Here is an 18,083-nt window from a genome sequence, read left to right on the forward strand (position 1 = left end):
TCCTTTAATAAATATGGTAAAAAACCAAGCAAACAAAATGAAATTACTATTACTTTATAGCTACATTATAATTTATTACGGGCTTTATCACAGAATTTACTACCATAATAGTGAGTTTCATGTCTTTTTACCGAGTTTCTGGTATCATAGACATCCTCTTGCCCTCTGAGGAAGACTGAATGTATTTTTTCTGGCTCCAGGTTTGTGCAGTGTGCAACTTCCAGGTCTTTACTGAACTACAGAACAAGTTTCTTTTAGAAGTGTGTGCCAAACTCTTTTGTTTGGGAAAGCCATTGGTGTGGCATTAAAGGAGTGTCTTAATATTTGTACTTGTTTTATATAAGTGGAATTTTAAATAGAATTTTGGCTGCACTGTTTTACTGTGAGATGCCTAGATGGCATGAGGGAAAAGCAGCTGTAAGATTACAGGCTCTGTCCTATATTCCTAGATCTCTCTCAACTCCCATTAAAGAAAATGGCCCCAGCTCCTTGGCTAGTGTATGTCAGCCATGCTTCATTGACTTCAGTGGACTGAGAGATTTATATTAGGCAAGGACTGTAGTCAGTAGGTCTGATTCTCATATCATGTTGGCATCAGACGGATTTAACTCCATTGATTTAAATGGAATAACTCTCCTGAGGTCACAATCAGGCCCAATGGGAATTGTGAACATTCAGCACCTTGCAAGACTGGGCCAATATAATACATATAGGTATGCATCTTTAAAAAAAAAAACCTCTGTTTTTCCTGAGTCATCCTCTTTTGAACTGCAATAAAATAGCTGTTGAGAGCGATACTAGGTTTGTCTAGCTCACATTTCTATAGCTGTACGATAGGGGATATTCTTGACAAAGAAACCAAGTCCTCAGGGAATGAAGGCTTCTATTATTTTGATTGTTTATGATATATTCCCTGATTAATAATATTTTGCAATATCTAAATTAGAATACCCATCCTTGCATGATAATTAATAGATGTAAGAATTGGATCAGGAAACAGTAAACATAGAGTTATGAAAAAAGCAGAAATGAACACTTGTGCTATTAATATCCTGAATGTAAATCACACTGTAATATTTACCATTATGATTTATTCGGACTTTCAGAGACACAAATCATAGCTATGGAAATCCCAGTTTGGCTGATTTCTTTTACACCCCATCATTAACATTAATACATACAGTAACAGAATTTTCCAAGACAAATGCATTCAGAAGAGGTAAATGTGGAAACAGCGTAAGAATACAAAATCCTCTGCCTGTACAGTTTCCTCTCTGTTGGCAAATTAATTATTCATTGGGGTGACTGGGCAATGGCTCAGCATAAAGCCAACTTAAGTCTCACTTCAGCCTATGAAATAGGACTTAAGTGATTTACAGGCCTTGAAGTAAGTGTTCCTTTCACCCATAGACATTTTATACTCTCATCTCACTGACTGATTACTGGTTTCAGAGTGGATGGGTCATTACACAAAGTAAAACTATTTCCCCATGTTTATTCCCCCCCTACCCCCCACTGTTCCTCAGACGTTCCTGTTAACTGCTGGAAATGACCCACCTTGATTATCACTACAAAAAGTTTTCTTGCTCTCCCCCCCCCCGCTCTCCTGCTGGTAATAGTTCATCTTAAGTGATTACTCTCCTTACAGTGTGTATGGTAACACCCATTTTTTCATGTTCTGTGTGTATATAAATCTTCTCACTGTATTTTCCACTGAATGCATCTGATGAAGTGAGCTGTAGCTCACGAAAACTTATGCTCAAATAAATTGGTTAGTCTCTAAGGGTGCCACTAGTACTCCTTTTCTTTTTGATCATTTGCTGATGATTTAATTGTATCACAATCTGTTATTACCAGAATTTGATGTTTTAATGAAGTTATGAGGACAAAACAGCCCAGAGAAACGAGTTATTAATACCAGTTGGGGAGATGATGTAAAAGTTAAAGTAAATAAGCCAAAGGACAAAAATACTGTTAATATTGTAATTGTTATAAATATTACTTGCGAATTGAATTAACTGGAAAAATTCTGTTTTGCAAATGTAAATAGTGAATTCCAGGACAACCTCTGAAAAGAAATGGAACATTCTTCTGGTGCCCCACTAGATGGCGCACACCGACTAATTATATGTATTATAAGTCCTCGGACTTACGATGCCAGACTTACGTCGGATGCCACTTACGACGCTTTTCAATTGACTGCTCGTTTCACCCCTAGGTTAATCGATTTGTATAAAGTTGGCTTGAAATCACTTCCTGATTGCGTTATGCTGGTAAGCAGTTGGAAGGGGTTGCTTCTGATTGGCTTCTAGGCAGCAGGGTAGCTTGTCGCCAGGTAGGGTTGCTGCTTGCTTTTGATTGGCTCCCGGCCCCGGGCTCAGCCAATCAGAAAGCTTGAACAGTGATTGGCTGAGGCTCAGCACGTGTGCCATTCTCCTTGGCTTTCTGAGCCTGTGTTGCTGGCATTCTGAGCAGCATATGTGAGTTTATGTGTTTATTTGAATGCTGTTTACAAAACACAGTGTACAGTAAATACATTGATGTTGCCACATGAGTCATCTATAATTCATTTAGTACAAAACTATGGGTTATTGTGGTGAAAATAGTGTATCGAGCCTTGGTTCAGGAACCAATCCCACCTTCATACCATTGATTCCTATGGGAAAAGTAGTTTCGACTTACAGCGTTTTGACTTACAAAGCAATTCTGAGGAACGAATTGTGTCGTAAGTCCAAGGACTCCCTGTATATTAAAAATAAGGTTCCAGTGCAATGGCTTTTTGGTTCTCGTTACATATAAGAAATTATAGGTGGCCTGTGATCCATCTGTTGACTGCTGTGGTGTTTTTAGTTTAATATTTTTAGTGGCAAGTGGCCTAGCTTCAGAGCACTGGAAATGTCCAGGTTATTAATCTTTGGCTATATCTTTCACTCTCTTCCATGCCAAATGACTACCAGAATTCCTATGCATCTCTGGTAAGATAGATGGGACTTGTACCTTTCTGGGGTCCAGATATCAAATGCATGTGTATATATATAGTGGTGCTCAAAAATCTGCAATTAATGGGCCATTAAAATGTGGATAATGCCACTCCCTCACCTCACAAGGGTGATGTGGAGAAAAATTAATGTTTTTGAAGCAAGGTGGGTGAGATAATATCTTTTATTGGACCAACTACTGTCGGTGAGAAAGAAGCTTTTGAGCTTACACAGAGCTCTTCTTCAGGTTTTGAAGCACTCAGATATTCTAGTGGTGAGCACGATAGAGAAGCCCATGAGGAAATTAATAATTGTCTTCAGAACAGGGTTTGAATAATGCAGAAGGGTATTTTTCATTCTGTGGCTTCAGGTTAGTGCAGTGCCAGAAGTCAGTATCTGTTAGAATTGTGTTCAGAGTCTCTTGGTGTGGCATCCAAGGTGTATATTTTTACTTATTATGTTACATAGGTAGAATTTTAAATAGAATTTTGACTGTACTGTTTCATTTTGAGGTGTCAAGAATACTCTGGCAATAAACTTCCATTAGATAAAATGCCCAAACCTGTAATTCTTACATATTCAAAACTCATACTGAATTGAACGGCACTTTTGGGTCCACAGGGAATGTAAGATTGAGACCTCCAATGTTTTAGCATTATTCTGATCAACAGTGATTCATTACAGATGGATCCCCACTAATCCCAGCTCTCAGAATTAGTTTTATCAAAGGCCACCATGAAGTAGCAGCATATTTAGATTATTTACAAGAAACTTATAATAACTGAGAAACTGCTGACACTAAGCCTACTAAACACACTGGCAAACTTCATGTCTTATGTGAACATAGAAGTACATTTTTTATTAAACTGGGTGGGAAAAGTGCAAAATAAATCCGATGAAGTGCTTATACTTGGAAAAGTAACATGAATATATGAATGATACATACCTGGCAAACAAAATGACTAGTATACTAGCATATATTATGTTTAGAATTAAATGTTATTAAATTTTTAGAACATGATCCTGCCCCCATTGAAGGCAATGGGTTTAACTTTTTTGTCATTGATTTTAATTGAAGAAGGATCAGGCAGCCTTATGCATTTACCCTTTACCACAGAACTGACAGTGTCTTTGAAAAAAGAGCATTTAAACAGGTGATATTTGTACTACCTCATATGAAGATTTAAACTACTTCGGTTTCTGTTTGGGTTCTTATATTTCTGCTTACTCTTAAAAAATTTTTTTTTTAAATATGGTGATGGCGATACTGCCTAAAATCAATGGAACATCTTTCAGTGACATCAGCTATCCAAACTCCATTGGTAGCACCCAGGACATCTTAGCACTCAAATATAGTGCCTGAAATCATTACTTTTACTCTGGAGGAGAGCTAAACCTTGGTGAGATAATGCCATGACTCCTATTTATAAAATTAAGTACCTTCATTAATGGTATGAGTGAGACAATTATTCAAATCACATAGGACATAGTAGTCTAACAATTACGCATTTTTGTCAAAGTTTCTCAAGGGTATTCCGTTCAATGTGTAACATGGGCAGCAGTAACAATTATTCAGTAAAGCAGCTTCCCCATGATTGATAAGAATACTGGAAAGAGAGACACCTATTTATTTTTGCTGTTGGACCCAAGTTTCCTTTGTTCACGTAACAAAGGTCCAAATCCTGCACTCCTTACTCTTTGAAAACTCTGCATTATGGCAATAGGTGCTTTGAGAGAAGTGCAGGATCAGCTCCTCAATGACTGACCCTACTAGTTTTGTCTGTGCTCTGAGATAGAGGAAGCAAAATTAGTGTTGTTATCTCAGCTACAGCGATTTATACACTAACACTAAGAACTCTTTTTAAGACCATTTTTCTTCTGTTTCCTTAAAATAAATTGAAACCACAAAACAAACAATTGATCAAATAGTTCTTTGAGCACTTGTTCATGTCCATTCCAATTAGGTGTGCATGTGTGCACGGCAGCCAGAATTTTTTTCCCATAGCAGCATCCACTGGGTCGGCACCAATGGTGCAAGTAGAAATCATTTCTTGCTGGTACTGCCCTCATGGGAGAGACACAAGGGGGGGCACGTGACCTCCCCAGGTGACCTTCCATGTGACGCCTCCCTGCCCTGCCCCCAGCGCAGGCCATCCACTCTCTCCCTGTCCCTTCCGACACCCTCCTTTGTATATACAAACATGAACATGCTTAACTATTCACTTTCCCCCTAAATATGTAGTATTCAGTCGGTCTATATGGAATATGAGAATTGGGTGAGGAGCCATTGCAGCATACATATGATTTATTAAAAGACAAATTTTAAGTAGAACTATATCCTAAACTTCTTTATGGTATTGTACCCAAACATTTCATTTTAATGGGGGATTCAACTTCCTTTATAGGAACAGACTTCTGAAACTCTTACCAGTCCATAAAAGTGGTCCATAGTCATGCAAATAGTTCCATTGTCTTCAGTGGGATTGATCAAATGATTAAGGGTTTACAGGATTAGGTTCCACGTTTGGAAATTGTTCTGGACGAAACTGACAATGTCTGAGCTGTCAGATCAGAAGGAGCTTCATTCAAATAAAGGTGAGCAGATGTGTGATAAGTCTTAGCTCTGTTGCTAAGATGAGAAACATATTTTCAGCAAAGTTCTTGGCAGATTCCTGAGGCAGCTGGTTTAAGACCGTCAGTGTCCAGCATTATAATCTTCACTTATAATTCTCTCACCCACGAAGCTGGAAAATGAGGCATTTGTTTTCTTTGTTTTGCTGCTCCAGTTCCAGTTAACAAAATGCATGTTAGACTAGTTTGGCTGCAAAGAATAATTCTGTGTACACTGGGGACAATACCTGATTCCCACCAGGATTCAGAACTGAGCTGACATCAGAATCCAAACATCCTCTGGTCAGTACAAGCAGAGGCATTCTTCTAATGATTTGGACTTGATGTGATGCAGTATTGATGTCATGGATAATTCAGAACAATGGGGAGAAACAGAATAAAAAAACACTGCTTAAACACCTTCTGTCTCCCCTTCCCCTCTCCTCTTGAGGACTCCTGACCAAGGTAACAGCACAATACGTATGCTAACAAACTTAAACAAAGCCTTTGTTTAAGTTTGTTAGCATACGTATTGTGCTGTTAAAGCGATATAAAGAATGAATGCCCTCCCTAGACATGTTCTGCTCCTTTAAGGAGCAGAGCGCAGCCCCACACCCTCCCTGGAGTGGGGGGCGAGGGCTAGCCCCAACTCTTTCTGGTACCCCGTACCTACTAAAAATTTCTTGCCGGTACTGTGTACGGGAGGGTACCACCCTACTTGCACTCCTGGTTGGCATGTGCCCCCTCTGGAGTCATGCCTTCATGGCACTCAATATAGAGCCCTGCCGACCTGTGAGGGGCTTGTTGACTCCTGACCCAGAAGGGCGGTTGAGTCCGGCCCCACCCTGCTTGGCGGATATCAGGAGTCAGCAGCTGCAGCTCCCATCAACCCCGTAGGCGTTTAATGCGGCTCAGGACTTGTTGCACCTCATACCTGCGTCGACAGCACTGGTCCGCCCTGCAGTACAATAAAGAAGGAAACCAGCTATGCTATCCCAGTGCTTGCATTCTCCACAGTGCCCTCTGACACCAGTCGTTCAGGAACGAGAGGCCAGTCGGTCCTCTAGCTCCTGATGCTCGGTGCCCCGAAGTGCAGCTCCTCTGTGGTGTTCCTTCTTGGAGACCTCAGGGTCAGAGTCCAACTCCTATTGCTCCAGCACAACCAGGAGCAGGAGGTCCAGGTCACAACGGGAGAGATGAGCTTACCTGGCACTGTGGCCCCTGCAGCGGCAGAACCCAGTGCAGTGGTGCTAGACTTGACCCAGGCCAGGGCATACCTCCCAGAGGTGAGGTGCAAGCTCTCAGCAACATCATTTGAGGTCTCAGGCAGTTCCCCACCACTACAGCAAAGAACTGCCTGAAACTTCTAGGACATATGGCAGCCTGTATGTATGTGGTGCAGCATGCCAGGCTCAGACTTCGGCCTCTTCAGTCATGGCTAGCATTGGTGTATCAGTCAGTCTGGGACAATTTGGACCGGGTCATAACCCTGCCACACCAGGTTCTCGACTCCCTTCTGTGGTGGCTCAACCCATAGGTAGTATGTGTAGGGGTCCCCTTCTCCAGCCCTTAGCCGCCTCTCTCCCTAGTGATGGACACATCAGCTCTGGGCTAAGGAGCACATCTGGGGGACCTCAGGACTTAAGGCATCTGGGCTCAGGCAGAGCTTGCTCTCCACATCCATGTCAGAGAACTGAGAGCAGTGTGCCTGGCATGCAGCCAGGGAAATGTGTATCGGTGATGACAGACAACACCACGGCGATGTTCTATACCAACAAGGGGAGGGGGATGCACGCTCCTCTCCTCTGTGCCAGGAAGCCCTCATGTTGTGGGACTTCTGCATAGAGCATTCAATACACCTGCAAGCATCATACCTCCGAGGGGTACAAAACGAGTTGGCGGACTATCTCAGCAGGTCGTTCCACGGCCACAAGTGGTTCTTACGCCCGGACATCACAAATTCCATCTTCCATCTGTGGGGCTTTCCCCAGATAGACCTGTTCACCACATGGCACAACAGGAAGTGTCAGCAGTTTTGCTCCTTCCTGAGTCACAGTCCAGGTTCCATCGCGGACACATTTCTCCTCTCATGGGGAGACCATCTCCTTTACAAGTTCCTGCCCATTCTGCTCGTTCACAAGGTACTCCTCAAGATATGTAGGGAACAAGCTTTGGTGATATTGATAACTCCAGCCTGGCCCCACCAGCACTGGTACGCATCACTCCTGCAAATGTCTGTGGAAACCACGGTCACCTTGCTGCTCTTCCCGGACTTATTGACCCAGGATCACGGTAGTCTCCTGCACCCGAACCTCGAGTCACTACACCTCATGGCATGGAAGCTCCATGACTGAATCCAATGGAGCTTTCCTGTTCAGACCCAGTCAGACAAGTCCTCCTTGGCAGTAGAAAGCCCTCCACCAGGGTTACCTACCTAGCCAAGTGGAAGAGATTCCCAATCTGATCGATGCAACATAGTTTGTCACCCACTCTCACCTCTATACCGTGTATATTGGACTAACTTCTCCACCTTAAGCAGCAGGGGCTGTCCATGTCATGAATAAGGGTTCACTTGTCCGCTATCTTGGCCTTTCATCCAGGTGCTGAGAACCAGTCCGTCTTTGGCAACCCTATGGTTAGCCGTTTCCTCAAGGGTCTCAACAGGCTATACCCGCATTTCCGACAGCCGGTCCCAGCCTGGGACCTCAATCTGGTCCTTTCCAGGTTGACGGGGCCATCCTTTGAACTACTGGTGACATACTCCCTGCTCTCTCTCTTGTACAAGGTGGCGTTTCTGGTGGTGATAACCTCAGCCAGGAGGGTGTCTGAGCTCAGAGTCCTAACATCAGAGCCTCCCTACATCATGTTCTATAAGGACAAGGTTCAACTCAGACCACATCCAGCTTTCCTCCCGAAGGTGGTTTCCCAATTCCACATCAACCAGGACATTTTCCTCCCAGTGTTCTATCCTAAACCACATTCAAGCGGCAGGGAGCAGAAGCTGCACTCATTGGATGTTCACAGAACATTAGCCTTCTACATTGAGAGAACAAAGCCGTTCTGGAAGTCTATTCAACTCTTTGTAGCTGTGGCAGACAGGATGAAAGGTCTACCAGTCTCCTCCCACCATATTTCATCGTGGATCACATCCTACATCCAGGAGTGCTACAACTTGGCAGGGGTGCCTGCTCCTCCGCTCACAGCATGCTCTACCCGAGCGCAGGCTTCCTTGGCAGCATTCCTGGCACAGGTTCCCACCCACGACAAATGCAGAGCGGCGACATGGCCCTCCATACACACATTTACTGCACATTATGCGATCACCCAGCAGGCCAGAGACGATGCGGCCTTCGGTAGAGCAGTACTCCAATCAATAGTCAACTCCGACCCTGCCTCCAGAATTTAGGCTTGGAAGTCACCTAATTGGAGTGGACATGAACAAGCAGTCGAAGAAAAAATGGTTACTCACCTTCTTGTAACTGTTGTTCTTTGAGATGTGTTGTTGATGTCCATTCCAATACCTACCCCTCTGTTGGAGTAGTCAGCAAGAAGAAACTGAGGGGGTCAGGAGGGCTCTATATTGAGCGCTGTGAAGGCATGGTTCCCGCGAAAGCCCAGGCCGACATGACGGACGCAGCTATGGGAAAAAATTATTTCCGGCTGCTGTGCATGCGCTCACACAGACACCTAGTTGGAATGGACATGAACAACACATCTCAAAGAACAACAGTTACGAGAAGCTGAGTAACCGTTTTTTTTCCATCCACGACCAAGTCCCCAATGAAGTGATCAGACAGCAGAGTGGCGTGCAAGATGTCGTTGTTGAAAGCACGTACAGTAAAATGTGATGGCTTAGGCATATAGCTAGGCTCACTGACAGTCAATGGGCTACAGCTGTCATTGAGTGGTATCCACGGAAACTGAAAAGATCACTTGGTCAACCTCCAAAGAGATGGGAAGATTTTATTGTGAAAAGGCATGGCTGCACATGAAGAAGGAAGGCAAGGATAAGAGAAAAATGGAAGATGTGTTGTGACTGGCATAATCTATATGAAGGCTGAAGGACCGATTGATCAAGCTGATCAAGGTGAGTTAGTTTTCTTCTTCCCTGTCCTTATTTACATCACATAGGCCTGATGCTCTTCTTACTTAAAACAGTTAGCAGTAGTGTAGTTTCAATATGCTCACTGGAGTTACTCATGAAATACAACAGTGTGAGAGGAGGATCAGGTGCTGATTTTTTCAGGTTTCTTGGTTCTGGGCTGAACTTAAAACAAGTCTCAAAGATCTCTCGTGAAAAAAGCCCCATCTAGTGAAAAAGATCTCCTGAAGTAGAGGGAAGCAAAAGCAAGTCCTGTGAGGGCTACCTTCCTTAATCCCTCCTGAGTGAGATGCTGACCTTATGCTGGAGCTGAAGCCATAAGCCTTAGCAAGAAGCAGGTCCTCAGTGGTGGACTCAACACTGTGAACGTGTCTGTCACCACTGATAGACATGAAGGGAAGGGATTTGGACATATGAGATAGTGCCTTAGCTTCCTCCAGGCCTCCCCTGGGTGATGGTGACCCCAAAGGGGGCATTTTTGAAACTCACGCTCTATGAAGGTAATAGTGCAACAGCAGGGAAGGTATAGAGGACTTTTGGCACAACAAGTGGGCTTATCCTTTTGATGACAACACCCCCAAGATGGGGCTTTGTAGGGTACTGCATCCCTATGTGTGATGGTGGCTCAGTGGGTGAGTGCTCTGGGGGCCTCCCACTCTGGATAAGTATATTCAGAGGGGAGGCTTTCCCCAGGCTTACATTATATGGGAAGCCACAATAGATTGGTTCTGCTAAAGGCCCTCAATGTGCTTGAACCATCCATGCTCCAGAAGGAGAAGGAAGGGAAGTCAGCCATGAAAGCAGAGTTTACTGGCACCCCATGGAGCCTGGGACTTATTGTCTTTTAATCTTTTTTCATTTAATATTTCAGAATAATTTTCAGATTGTAAACTAACAACAGATTCTAGCTGCCTACAGATGTTATCACACAATCAGAAATGCTGAGAAATGATTCTGACCCTTCAGGTTTATAAGCATGCACTACTATCTGGATGGACATGAAGGACCAGCCTTCTGCTTTTTTACTGAAGACAAAGACAGTTTGCTACTGATGTCACTGAGGCAGGAACAGACCCTAAATCTGATTAATTTAATAAAAATATGGGGAAAACTGGAATTTAGAGTCAGAATCTCTCTCTCTCTTTTCTATGGGAATTGTTCCCTGGGAAATGTTCTGGAAGTGTTCTCGTGTTTAGACCAGGGGACTGGAAGCCATTCCCAGTTCTGCACACTGACTCACTGACACCATCTGTAAACTGGGTATTATCCTGCCCATATTTTGGCTAAGTATTGTTGTTAGTAGTTACTATCTTCTCTCATAGGGGTATTATGAGTAGACCTAGGCAAAAGTTTTGAATCCAAACTTTTTTCAGTGAAAAAAAGCAGATTCAATCACACTGAAATTCATGTCAGTTTTGCCAAATTGTTCATTTTGAAACCTCACCCCCAAAATTGAAACATTATGTGTTGACACTTTTTAATGAAACATTTTGATTTTTCCATTCAAAGAAACTTTTTGTTTAGAAATTTCCTTTAATTGTATTTTAAAAGAATAAAAATAGTTTAAAATGCTCAAAATTGAATTCATTTTTTTTCAACTTTTCAGATCATTTGAAAATCTCAACAACAAAAAAGAAGGTTTTGGTTCAACCTGAAATGTAATTTTTTCTTCAGAATTGGCAGCAAACTGAAAAATCTATAATACCTGGCTGTAATTGTGAGACTCAGCTAAATTTTAATTTAATGCACCCTGAGATCCTCAGAGGAAAGGAGAAATAAAAGTGCAAGTTGTAGATCTGGCTTCTGTTTATGAGACTTTAATAATATCATGAGATTATAATAAAAGTGACTAAGGAAAACTTTTATCCTGATCAACATTCCTTGTCCTAATGAATATTACCAGTGGTTTATTATTCATATGATCACAGTTGTATGAAGCCTGCTTTTGAGAGACCAATGCCATGTTCATCATTTGAAGAGGCATGACAAACAAACAATACAGGACATTAAATTATAACTAGGAAAGCTTTAGTAAGAGAATATAATTAATGCTGCTCTCTTCAATTCCCAAAGGCAGAGGATTTTCAATATTTTACAGGGAGTGTGAAAAAAAAGTGATGGGAATAAATCAGGACTTCTTGAGATGTGTTAGTCTCAAAGCACTAGAATTGTTGTGTTAAACCTGCTGTATTCAGCAGCTGTTAGTTCCAAATGCAGCACTGCTGGCCAGATAGAATTTTCAAGTTCTGTCAATAAGTATCTAGCATTAAATATGCCACAAAGATGGGTAAATTTATCATATGCTTTGTGCCAGGAGCACAAGCCACTAATAGTGATGAACAGATGGCCAGTGGAGAGGCTGAGATACCCAAGCTTCAACCCATTAACCTTTGGAACCTAAATATTATAACAGCTGGGAATACCTTTCTCCCCTAAAATAGGGTGAAAAATTACCACTTTCAGCATATTAGCACTCTCTCCAAATTAACAAGGATAGCAAGTGATATGATTCTACTCTGGGACACTATTTGCTCTGCAGAAGGTGGTCCCATTCTTAAAGACTAAATTGAATGTCAGTCGATAGCCAGCTGGCCTAGTAGTCAGGCAGTAGCTCCACAATACTTCCTGTCCTGGTCATTCTTGAAGGGGCTTCATCCAGGTCATATGCAGTGGGCCTCAATCCCTCCTGAGTGTTTCTTCCCCTCCTCTTAGTGTTCTGTCATAGGAGAAGTACAGGGGAGCAAGGTTAGGGGACCCAAGTCCCCCCACTCCACTGGGTTCCAACACAGACCCCCAGAGAAGCATTACAGTGTCTGGACCACTCGTTGGTCCACCCCAAGTTATACTATCCCCTGGGTTGCTTCCTGTCGGGCTGTGTATCCTCTGTTTGAGGCATGGTCACAGACTTAGAAATAGCCACTTAATTTGCCAGTGGGACAATGTCCCATTCTTTGTAGTCTTTTGGGAGTTTTCAACTCCCAAAGAGAGGGGGAGAATCTGGATCACCGCTTCCCGGAAAGTCTTAACAATGCTGTAGCCACTCCTCATAGCACCAGGCACCAGCCTCACTTCCTGGTGCAGCCTGTAGCTCCTTTCCCACTTCCCCTGGGCTACCAGTTTCCTTTTAAGCTATCCCTCCACCTAGGGCATGCCCTGCAGCAGCTGGGGAATGGGGCATCCCAAGCCCACTGCTGTCTGTGCCTTGCCCTGGTTTAGTGTGGGGTTGGATGATCGAGATGCTAAAGGAGCATTCAAGGATGATAAGGCCACTGTGGAGAAACTAAATGAATTCTTTGCATCGGTCTTCACAGCTGAGGATGTGAGGGAGATTCCCAAACCTGAGCCATTCTTTTTAGGTGACAGATCTGAGGAACTGTACCAGATTGAGGTGTCGTCAGAAGAGATTTTGGAACAAATTGACAAACTAAAGAGTAATAAGTCAACAGGACCAGATGGTATTTACCCAAGAGTTCTGAAGGAACACAAATGTGAAATTGCAGAACTACTAACTGTAGTCTGTAACCTATCATTTAAATCAGTTTCTGTACCAAATGACTGGAGGATAGCTAATGTGACGCCAATTTTTAAAAAGGGCTCCAGAGGTGATCCCGGCAATTACAGGCTGGTAAGTCTGACTTCAGTACCGGAGAAACTGGTTGAAACTATAGTAACAAACACACAGATGAACATAATTTGTTGGGGAAGAGTCAACATGGTTTTTGTAAAGGGAAATCATGCCTCACCAATCTACTAGACTTCTTTGAGGGGGTCAACAAGCATGTGAACAAAGGGGATCCAGTGGATATAGTGTACTTAGATTTTCAGAAAGCCTTTGACAAGATCCCTCACCAAAGGCTCTTAAGCAAAGTAAGTTGTCATGGGATAAGAAGGAAGGTCCTCTCATGGATTAGTAACTGGGTAAAATATAGGAAACAAAGGGTAGGAATAAATGGTCAGTTTTCAGAATGGATAGAGGTAAATAGTGGTGTCTCCCAGGGGTGTCTGCTGGGCCCAGTCCTATTTAATATATTCATAAATGATCTGGGAAAAGGGATAAACAGTGAAGTGGCAAAATTTGCAGATAATACAAAATTGCTCAAGATAGTTAAGTCCCAGGCAGACTGCGAAGAACTACAAAAGGATCTCTCAAAACTGGGTGACTGGGCAACAAAATGGCAGATGAAATTCAATGTTGATAAATGCAAAATAACGTACATTGGAAAACATAATCCCAACTATAATACAGGGTATTTTCATCTTGGAAAAGAGACGACTAACGGGGGATATAATAGAGGTCTATAAAATCATGACTGATGTGGAGAAAGTAAATAAGGAAGTGTTATTTACTCCTTCTCATAACACAAGAACTAAGGGTCCCCAAATGAAATTATTTGGCAGCAGTTTTAAAACAAACAAAAGGAAGTATTTTTTCACATAACGCATAGTCAACCTGTGGAACTCCTTGTCAGAGGATGTTGTGAAGGCCAAGAGTGTAATAGGGTTAAAAAAAGAACTAGATAAATTCATGGACGATAGATCCATCAATGGCTACTAGCCAGGATGGACAGGGATGGTGTCCCTAGCCTCTGTTTGCCAGAATCTGGGAATGGGCAATAGGGGATGGATCACTTGGCGATTACCTGTTCTGTTCATTCCCTCTGGAGCACCTGGCATTGGCCACTGTCAGAAGACAGAATACTGGGCTAGACGGACCTTTGGTCCGAATAAGTATTGCCATTTTTATGTTCTGTAAATCCCATCACAGTAAGAAATCTTTATCTACTTCCTAATTAATATACTTTCCCCCGGGATTCTTTCATTTCATTAAAATAGGAATTAGGTATCTGGATAGCTAAGAAAGAGTTTTCTAATTGTTTGTATTTGCATTACAGTTTATGCCACTTAATTCAAGTTAATTTTTTTAAGTAAATAAGAAACACTGGTGCCCATGAGGCTGTAAAACAGTATCGGTCTGTTTTAGGGTTTTCTATATAACTCCTTTTCTGGAACTTTTTGCATTCTAGATAAAGACAGACAGACTGCTTTCCCCAGAGCCATACTTTACACGATATCCTTACAAAGGTGATCCTTTCATTTGTAGAACAGTGTGATTCATACTCACTGTTTCCTTCTGCATTCAATGGCTCTATCTATCCTGAACTCAGGTAAACTGATGAATCCTTCTGCTTTTTCATCCTATCACAAGAGAAGAGGAAGTGCAGGTGAAGATGAGTACATTATTGAGGAAGAGAGAAACAGGAGATGAAAACTGGACAGCTGTGACTTATGGTCAAAAGCCAGGTCAAGTCCAATGAATAAAGATAAAGAATACATTGTTCCCACACTGTTAATTCATGAAGATAGTTTACTTAAACATATGCTGTTGACAGTTTTTTATAAAGTGACCGACTTGTCAGTTCACTAACACCAGTAACCACAGTAACACCAGTCCTTCTGTGTTAAAGACAATACAAAGCACATTCAAATGTGAAAATTACTTTCAACATCATAGCAGGAATCTGAACCCATTTGTTTAAAGAGTATATTACATCTTAACAGTTATTGTATTGCGGACACCTCCCTTCCTAATGGTGACTGAAAACATTACTGTGGCAATTTCAACAATTGTTTGCATGGAAAAGTAATATTAGGAAAATATTTCATGTAATTTTCATTTCCTTAAATGTCATTTAACAGTGGAAGAAGACAACCGGCACAATATGACAGGCCAGCTTTCTGAAGACCACCCGTAAGTGCTGCGCAGATCACTGGTGGTTTACGTACCACACAGCCTGGGAACCACTGGCACACATAAGGAGTACCATCTGACATTTGCAGACACATCAATAAATATATTGGTATACACACAACACAAGCATACACTCACACTGTTTTATTATTACCCCCAACATAATCATACATACAAGCATACATTCAAACAGTTTTATTATTGCCCTCAGCATAATCTAAGAAAATAAGTCTCCATGACTCAAATCAACTGCTCCTCTGAGTCAGGTTTTCACTTTGGTTTAATTTTTAGACTGTAGGGATGAACTCATCCCAGGTGTAACTCATGGCTGAATTTCCCCACACTGTTGATAGTAGGGCAAGATGACAGCGAACATCTTGTTAACCTAATGAATAACAAATATGGAAAAGAAGTACTGTTTATTTCTGACACTTGTAGTTCTTGAAGAATGCCATGTAACTATTTTATTGTTAGACTTGCACATAGATGATTGAAGACTTCAACTGAATCATTGCAGCTGAATTTTTTCCCATCCAGACCCATGTATCACAGACCCATGTCCAAGTAAACTCTGCGTATTTAACTACTAATTGGTAAATATTAGCTTCCTTTATTTAAAAAGTAGCAAAATTTAATTTAGGCTGTTTTTTCTTTCTTTCCAGTGTAGCATATACTTACATTCTGGTTTGTGTACCAGTACAATGAAGAATCCTTCAGAATAAACCAGTATTTTTTCCATTTCTGTGTAAAGTATCCTTTGGCATCTTTTTTCTTCCACAGCCAGCCCTCACAATCTCCATGGCCCAAGTCTTTGCAGGAAATCCGTCTCCTGCTCCCACTAGTCAGAGAGCTCCCTGTAAATGGGAAGATAACATGAGAGACTGAGGGATCCTATTGCTACAAAAATAAATACAATAACTTACTTTTTAAAACTAGTGATGAGCCAAAACAGGAACCTCTAAACTGAAACCCTTCAAATTTCAGGGTGGAGGGTGGTTCAGATTATAATTCCTGAATCTAGACATGTCCTATGATTTTGGTTTCCAGATGGATGCAAAGATAGAAGAGGCGTGGTTTGTAATTCTGGTTTGGATTGAATAAAATCTTATCCAATTATTTATTCTCAAAGGAGTTCTGCCATATGGGGCCGAAATCTCATTAAAATAGTTTGTGATATTTTGGCATCATCAAATCCAAACCAAAAACCTAGTCCTGATTTGGTCTTTAAGTGGCATAAACTTAAATCTTGATCCAAATCCAAACACCACTTCCTCAGTCCGTTTTTAGCTCTTAATTTTAGCTGCCCTAAAATAAGTCAAATTCTGGTAAGGAAGTTTATTGTCAAGAAAAAAGGGAGTATCATCATTCCATAAGAATCATGGAGCAGTATATGCCCACAATACTTGTACTCTGATTTTAATTCATCAACAATATTTTAGATTTACTGAACTTAGTTTAAATGCTCTGTAACAGGAAAATACTTTGTCTTCATTACTTCAACACATCCTAGTTGATAACCCTGAAATGTCACTCTGTCTTACAGATATCACTATCAAACAGAATTTTTTCTTAATATTGTATAATTTTTCCTTAAAAGCCTACTGCAAAGTTAATTAAAACATTAGATGTTTTACTGTGAAAAATCAAGTTTACATTGTTACATACATTATATTTGTCTGACAGCTGTGAAGCAGTGCCAGAAGGTTAGATCACATTAAATTACTACCCTTTTCTTGATAGTATTCCATTGATCTTAACATTTTCTTCTTTTCAAAAGAAGATACTGCATCCTGCATACAGCTTTAGAAATACTATAAATTTATTGACTGAGTAAAGGAGAAGTCTTTAGGCAGTGAGTTAAAACTGCGAACAGAATAAAAAGACCAGTTTGCATGTACTATGTATAAATTATACCAGATTATAGAATGACAAAAGAAGTGCCTTTTTATTTTATAACTTTTTATCAAAAGATTGTTTTCTTGATATTCACAAATTGTTTGTTTTTTTTAAAAGAATAAAGTGGTAAGAAATGGCATAATAGATGTCTTTCTGCCACTGAAATCAAGGGAAGTTTTAACACCTATTTTAATGGGATAACAGGTCCACAGTACGGTCCCCTTGAGTATTTACAAGCAAACTTGTAGATAAATGTATATGATATCTGGAAATACATGAATTAGGTCTGATCCCGACAGTGGATCTGTATACGTGACCCACACTCCTCCCATTGCCATAATAGGGCCTTCATTTTCTAAAGCCATAATAGGGCCTTCATTTTCTAAATTTTGAATATTTATCAACTGAAATGGTTTACCTTTTGACCATTTTTTGGTTTTTACCCTCAGGGAAGCGTAGTGGAAAGACTATAAGGAGAGAAAAAAATATGGATGAGTACCAGTCCATGCAGTATTAAACCATGTTATTCTGTTGATATACAGTAATCTCTTCATTAATGATTGTCTGTGTCCATGATCTTCTTATCTTTGCCATTTCAAGCACGAGAAAATCTTAATTTTTAATAATCATATTATAAAATATTGTAATAAAAGTAACACAAATTGTAGTTATTAGGCAGCAAAAAACGGTAGTAATCATTGGTGGTACTGAGCAATCACAATAATCTCCTTTGGTGTTATTTTGTTTT

At 41.1% G+C, this 18,083-nt stretch overlaps 1 protein-coding gene across 1 annotated transcript in view; it reads right to left on the minus strand.

Annotated features, from left to right (window-relative positions):
- LOC311526311 (connector enhancer of kinase suppressor of ras 2-like) overlaps window positions 1–18,083 on the minus strand; it is a gene marked incomplete at its 5' end in the record, with an annotated part of 376,450 nt that overhangs the window by 36,641 nt on the left and 321,726 nt on the right. Inside the window, 3 exons of the mRNA XM_084639211.1 lie at window positions 14,813–14,886; window positions 16,118–16,293; window positions 17,754–17,802. Coding sequence (XP_084495337.1) covers window positions 14,813–14,886; window positions 16,118–16,293; window positions 17,754–17,802 — 299 coding nt within the window. The remainder of the gene's footprint in view (window positions 1–14,812; window positions 14,887–16,117; window positions 16,294–17,753; window positions 17,803–18,083) is intronic.

This window comes from Lepidochelys olivacea (assembly GCF_965140295.1).
Source record: "Lepidochelys olivacea isolate rLepOli2 genome assembly, chromosome: 9".
Lineage (NCBI taxonomy): Eukaryota > Metazoa > Chordata > Testudines > Cheloniidae > Lepidochelys > Lepidochelys olivacea.